The sequence below is a fragment of the Stegodyphus dumicola genome, chromosome 5, assembly GCF_044657685.1.
Source record: "Stegodyphus dumicola isolate Sdum_Otavi_A_Nest chromosome 5, ASM4465768v1".
In the NCBI taxonomy this organism is placed as follows: domain Eukaryota; kingdom Metazoa; phylum Arthropoda; class Arachnida; order Araneae; family Eresidae; genus Stegodyphus; species Stegodyphus dumicola.
Genome location: NC_140772.1, coordinates 106,279,961 through 106,285,960, shown reverse-complemented (window position 1 = coordinate 106,285,960; position 6,000 = coordinate 106,279,961). Strand labels below are relative to the sequence as shown.

At 34.4% G+C, this 6,000-nt stretch overlaps 1 protein-coding gene across 7 annotated transcripts in view; it reads left to right on the top strand.

The window, feature by feature from the left end:
* Positions 1–273: 273 nt before the first annotated feature.
* The window catches only part of LOC118188578 (SPARC-related modular calcium-binding protein 1-like), a 426,446-nt gene continuing 420,719 nt past the window's right edge, over positions 274–6,000 (top strand). For 2 of the 7 annotated variants that reach the window (XM_085816954.1, XM_085816952.1), the window contains exon 1: positions 274–758. In XM_085816954.1, the coding sequence (XP_085673080.1) occupies positions 684–758 (75 nt within the window). In that variant the 5' untranslated portion in view covers positions 274–683. The remainder of the gene's footprint in view (positions 759–6,000) is intronic. The other 5 variants (XM_035359053.2, XM_085816953.1, XM_035359050.2 and 2 more) reach the window with 4 other exon arrangements.

Below are 6,000 nucleotides of genomic sequence, written 5' to 3'. Positions count from 1 at the left end.
CAGTATTCTTCGTAACTTCGCCGCGGTACTTTTCTAGAGAACTTGAATCTGGTATGTAAGCAGCAAATCCATGGGAGTTTACCATGCCCACTACCATTCAATAAAAAACGTAACAAGAAATCGCTCGAATTGGTATTCAATACGAGCCTAAGAACGTGTCCGAGGAATTGAGCGACACGTAAGACGGAAGCCGACGATCGCGGCTATCGTCTGCTGCCTCTGCGCATGCGCGAAGTAGTCATCAATCCCCTCGCGTGGCTGGCAACTTGTTCCAACCGGAGAGTCTTCAAACAGCCGAACGCAATTTGGCACCACATTTGATATCGGATAGAGCTCCAGTTGCATTTGGTGATCTTACATCACGTAGTATGTGATCTTAGTAATGATCTGCCATGCACAGAGGTTACATTTTCCACTGATAAATTGTTAACTCCGTTACTTATTTTTCTTTTTCTGATAGGTTTCCTGTCAGAGTAAATTAAGACGTGCAATTTTATTCTCCGTAAATCTATATGTAAAGTTTTATTTACGCTTTATATTTGTGCTATTGATGTATAGAAAAGGATTATGGAGATTTTAGTTTTTCTTCGCTAATGCGCGTTATAGAAGTGTGAATAAATCTAAGTCATTTTTCTGTGTCATATTAAATTAAATATTGTGGAACACTCGGACAAATACTAAAAATGTACTCCTCGAAAAGTTTTGTTTTCTTCAATCTGTTGGTGATTCTTGGACTTCTTAGCGTTGCAGAATCTTTCGTAAGTACTTTCACATTTCATTAACTTTTAACGAATTTATTTTATTTCCTGCATATGAAACGTCTGTGTTATTTTTTTACTATATTGCAGATGATCTGAATAATATTTTAAAACAATGTATTCATAAGCTATATTCTAAAATTTATGCTTTATTTAATTACCGAAATTTCTCTACAAATAAGTATTTATGTAATGAAAAATTGGTTGGTTTTTCTTTTACACACATTGAGTGTTTAAAATTATGGAATTAAAACATAAGAGTTTTTAAGTTCTAAAAGTTTTAAATATTTCAGCGGTATGAGCTGTCAGATTCTGTATTTTTTTTCGAATGGAATTTTTCTTGCAGTAGAATAAACTGTAATTGTTTAATATCACTTTTATTATTTAATCTTAAAATGTTTTAATCCAAATTAATTCATATTTCAATCTTATAACTAATTTCTTATCAAATTCCTATTCTGGCGATAAAAATTATTAACATCTAATTAATTTTGCATGATCATTAGGTGTTAATTATTTTTAAAATGGCATAACTGGTGTTCTTATGGCAGTAACATTTTTATTTCGATGAATAACTCTGATAGCACTATTTCACAATTAATTCGTTGATTAAAAAATCGATGACTTAGCTTTAATATTAGAAATTTTAGTCTTATTTTGGTTTAATGAATTAACTGTTATCCGTTAATTCTTTGCAAATAAGAAATACATTTTGAAGTTATGGAGAGAGAATACTATTAAATAGTTGAATCGGAAGATGTAAAAAGAGGCTATATGACAAAAGTCAGATTTTACAGAAGCAACTAAAAAAACTATCCCATTTCTCACAAGAATGTCAGAAGTCAACACCAAAAAATTATGAGATCGATGTAACTAGGATCCATATAATTTTTCAAGCGCCTTTTGACATTCTTATGAGGAATGCGATAGTAAAATCTGACTTATGTCACACATCTCCTTTTTACATCTTCCGATACAATTTCTTTCGGCCAATCAGGCATATTAAAAACTTTTAATGTAAAATTTCGTTCTTTAAATAATTATATCTACATTATAACCGAAAATGGACAAAAATTATCTATCAGATTACAGTTTAATAATATATTTATACAGTTGCTCAATAGTATTTTATGGAGCTTTTATATTCCAACTATAAGTACGTAGAAATATTGTGTTATGGGATTGGGGGTAAGAATTATTATTATTATTTTTTAATTTTCTCTTGTCACTTTTATTAACTCTCCGTTTCGTTTCTATTTACTATCGGATGGCGCTTGCTCACTGTGGTAAGATAAATATGCCAAATGTTATCTATAACGTCGAACACGTTTGTGGTTAAGCTGAAAGAGCAGAAATAACACTGATGCAGCTTTAGCAAAATATTTGTTTTAGAAGTTATTAAATGATTTATCAACAATGATACCAATGATTATTTGGTTTGCACCCAAATGATTAACTGATGCTCTTAATAGTATATGGCGTTAGAATAATTTTTATTTATTAGGATAATGCTATAAATTTTCAGAAGAATTATCAATAAGGTATAAAAAGTACGGAAATCACATTAAAACATTATTAAAAAATATTAAGATTTATGTTTATTGGTTTAAAATCCCTAAAATACTTAGCAGTGTACAGCTTTAATTTAAAAGATAAATTCTTGATTCTAAGAGAGTGGTGAGCAGCAACCCCTCTGAGATCTGACATGTTTATCTTATAGACACTGGTCTTATAGACTAAATTTTAGGTCTTAAGGGAATGGCAACACCTCTGATGACTGGCAAATTTCTAGGCTGGGCTGAAAAATTCCCATGTAGGATAGCGTGACGAAACTTAACATTGAGGGAAAAAAAAAAAAAAGAAAAGAAGACTTAAAACTGTAGGCATTTCTAAATTAAAAAAAAAAAAAAAAAAAAAAAAAAAAAAAAGGAGAGAGAGAGAGAGAGAAAAGGCGTGAGCTATATATCTCTCAGATAAGATACGAGTAAAATGGGAACTTTTAGAATGAATGATAAATTTAACTACTGCACAGTTGACAGTTTGAGCTAAATGCTGGATTTTAACTTGTCTAACCATCGAATAATTAGGAGAAAGCTTTCTATCAGCATTTTTGTAGAAACTCTTGAGTACAATTCTAAATGCTGTTTAGGCTTTTACGTTTTCGAAAGTAAAAAAGATGCATTTAAAATAAATATTGAATACACAAATTCTATAATAGCTGCTGTACATTATCTCACTTTTTGGGAAAAATGATGTAGTGGAATCAAATTCTTATTTAAATTACATACAAAAACCATAATTAGACACATTTTCCGGTTCGTCAGCTTAACTTCGGAGCCATAGATATTATATATCATAGATCCAAATGTAAAATTATGTATTTTTAATTAAAATAACATTAAAGAAACTGTTACCTAACATATTAAAAATAGCTACATTTATTCTTAACTGATATATTGAAAATTTCAATTTCGTATATCACAGTTATTTATGCATGTTAAGGAATTATAAATAAACTACATTTTGGAAATACTTATCTGATGTACTCAGGTATTAATAGAGAAGTGGTTAATAATTTTATTTTAATGACAACAACAACAAAAAAAATATGTACATAGTATTTGCACTTTAACGATAGACATGTTTCTCTCATAAATATGATAGCAAGACTTTACATGCGAAGGCTTGGGTTTACGGGATCTGTTAGCCTATCAGCGGTCGAGCAATAAAACTGATAATTCAAGCCGAGTTCATTTCACGAATGCTCTGTCTACGTGGGAGATTTCGAGGTTTCTCCACTGTGTAACGTGAATATGAGCCAGTTCCCTGTAAAAAAATTTCGCGTATTTTTTTATACCCTTAAAAAGTGTAATATATTCCGTAATAACGGATAAATCATATTGAACTTTACTCAATATGATTCATCCGTTATTCCTTAATTTTAAAGTTAGAACATATTTATTATTTAGCTTATAAGGTATTTTCTCCTTTCTTTCCGCATGCCTTCGTGCTGTGATTGGAAACCTAATCGACGCGTATTAGAGAGGGACAGGCTTTTCGACTCCGGCGAGGGTACTGCACGATTTTCACGTCTCTTGCTTCATAAAAAAAACTAATGTCTCTACAAGTGCGCTCGAACTAAAAGGTGGTGGACGATAATTCGTCACCGCTAAGATCTTGGCGACTGGGCCCCCCTAATTCCCACTCGCCCAGCACACTCGGCGTTTATTCGAGAGGTCCAGGTTCGTGTCCTGACGATTACACTATGCAGAGTACGACTATACGATTAGCACTGCACATTTTTCACATCTCTTGCATCAAAAACCTTAATGTACAAATTTTAAGTTATACTTTAACCATTAAATTATCTCTTATGTAAAACATCCCTAGCATATTGAGCTTCTATGCGCAAAACTGCATTACATACAAGCCTTATGCCCTGCCCTTGTAAAATTTTTTTTTAAATGCACGATCGACTTAAACACAATGCCTTATTATAGTTGCGAAAACTTAAATTCTGTACTTCCGAAGTATATTCCATTACCGCCGTGTGAAATAAACCCAGTTTCAGATAAAACAGAAACACGCCAAAGTAAAACATAAAATTAACAAAGTAACAACTTTGTGTTTGGCATAGATTTAGTCAAGATTCTATCGATTTGGAGGGCAAACAGGTACAGGTCCCTCTTCATCAGGAGCAAAGAAATGTGGTATTGTGATACGATTTCTTTGCTCCCGATAAAGATGGACCTCTACCTGTTTGACCTCGAAACCGATAGTCTTGACTAAAGCCAGACTCAAGATTGTTACTTTGCTAATTTTATGTAAACTCAGTTTATTGCCGGAAATGAACCTAGAAAGATATTACCTCTCAGTAAATGTTTCTTAACTACCAGTCAGCAGATGCAGCACAGTATTAGTACTGAGTAGATTCGGCATCGTACACGGTGAACTCTGCATAGCCTCTACGTGGCTCAGAAGAGACACCGGCATACGGCAGACACTTTCCTGGTATACGAGATAAAGTCTAAAAGGTATAAAAGGAGTCTAGACGATGAACTAATAATGAGGAAGAGGATTACTGCAAATTTTTCACTTGTTGGTGTCGTTACAAGTGTATACAGGGTGTCTGAAAAGGTGGTTGCCAAACTTAACATGCTGGTCTGTCATACCACGACAAACAAGATTTACATAGGAACTCGTGTCCGAAAATGTGAAAGGCTAGCGCTAGCGGGGAATGTTTACAAGCGCAGAGGAGAAGAAAGAAAAGATGTCGAAAGAGGTATTAATAAGACATTTATTAAAGAACATGGTTAAATCATAGAAGATGTTCAGAATTCTTTCCATTCGCCAAACTGTATGCTTCACAACGTCGACGCATGAATTCACGGACCCGTTCAAAATGGGTAGATGTGTCACGGACACGTGCCGCCTCCGCGATCCTGGCGACGTCCATGTCCGATGTTACGGTCACCTCGTACATGATAGATTTTATGTATCCCCATAGGCATAAACCTAGGGAAGTCAGGTTAGAGGATCGCGGTGGCTATGCGACTGGTCCGCCTCTGCCAATCCAGTGATCAAGATATGTCCTATTGAGGTGTATTCCAACATAGTGCTGCTAAAATGTGTAGGTGCTCCATCATGCTGAAACGAGATGTTTCGGCGTGTAGCTCCTAGAACGTCAACCATCAGATCCGACAACACTCTTTCCATAAAATATCACACAAAATGTCCATAAAGAACTGAATTAGTAAAACGATTCATCCTTCTCCTGCAGCGTCCTCGCCTGAAATGATCACACTTCCCACTCTCCCATAAGCCTGCGAACATTGCCCTCTAGCGGTCGCCGTACACATAATCGGACACAGATTTCTATGTTAATCTTGTTTATCATGGTGTGACAGGCCAGCATGTTAAGTTTGGCAATGAACTTTTGAGTCATCCTGTAGAATCGATACTGCATAGCATCGAAATAATAACAACATAATTCAATCATTTTTAAAGCAAAAAATATAAGAGTAAAGAAACTGAGATCACTGAGCCGGGTAACAGAGTGGATATATATATAAATATATTTATATACATTTGGTGCAGCCGATTGCAACCAAAATACGAGGTGCACATCTACATGTTATAGCAGTCCTATATACAAAATTTCAACGTTCTGAGGCTACTCGTTTTGAGTTATGCGAGATACGTACGTACATACATTCGTACAGACGCCACGAAAAATTCTCTT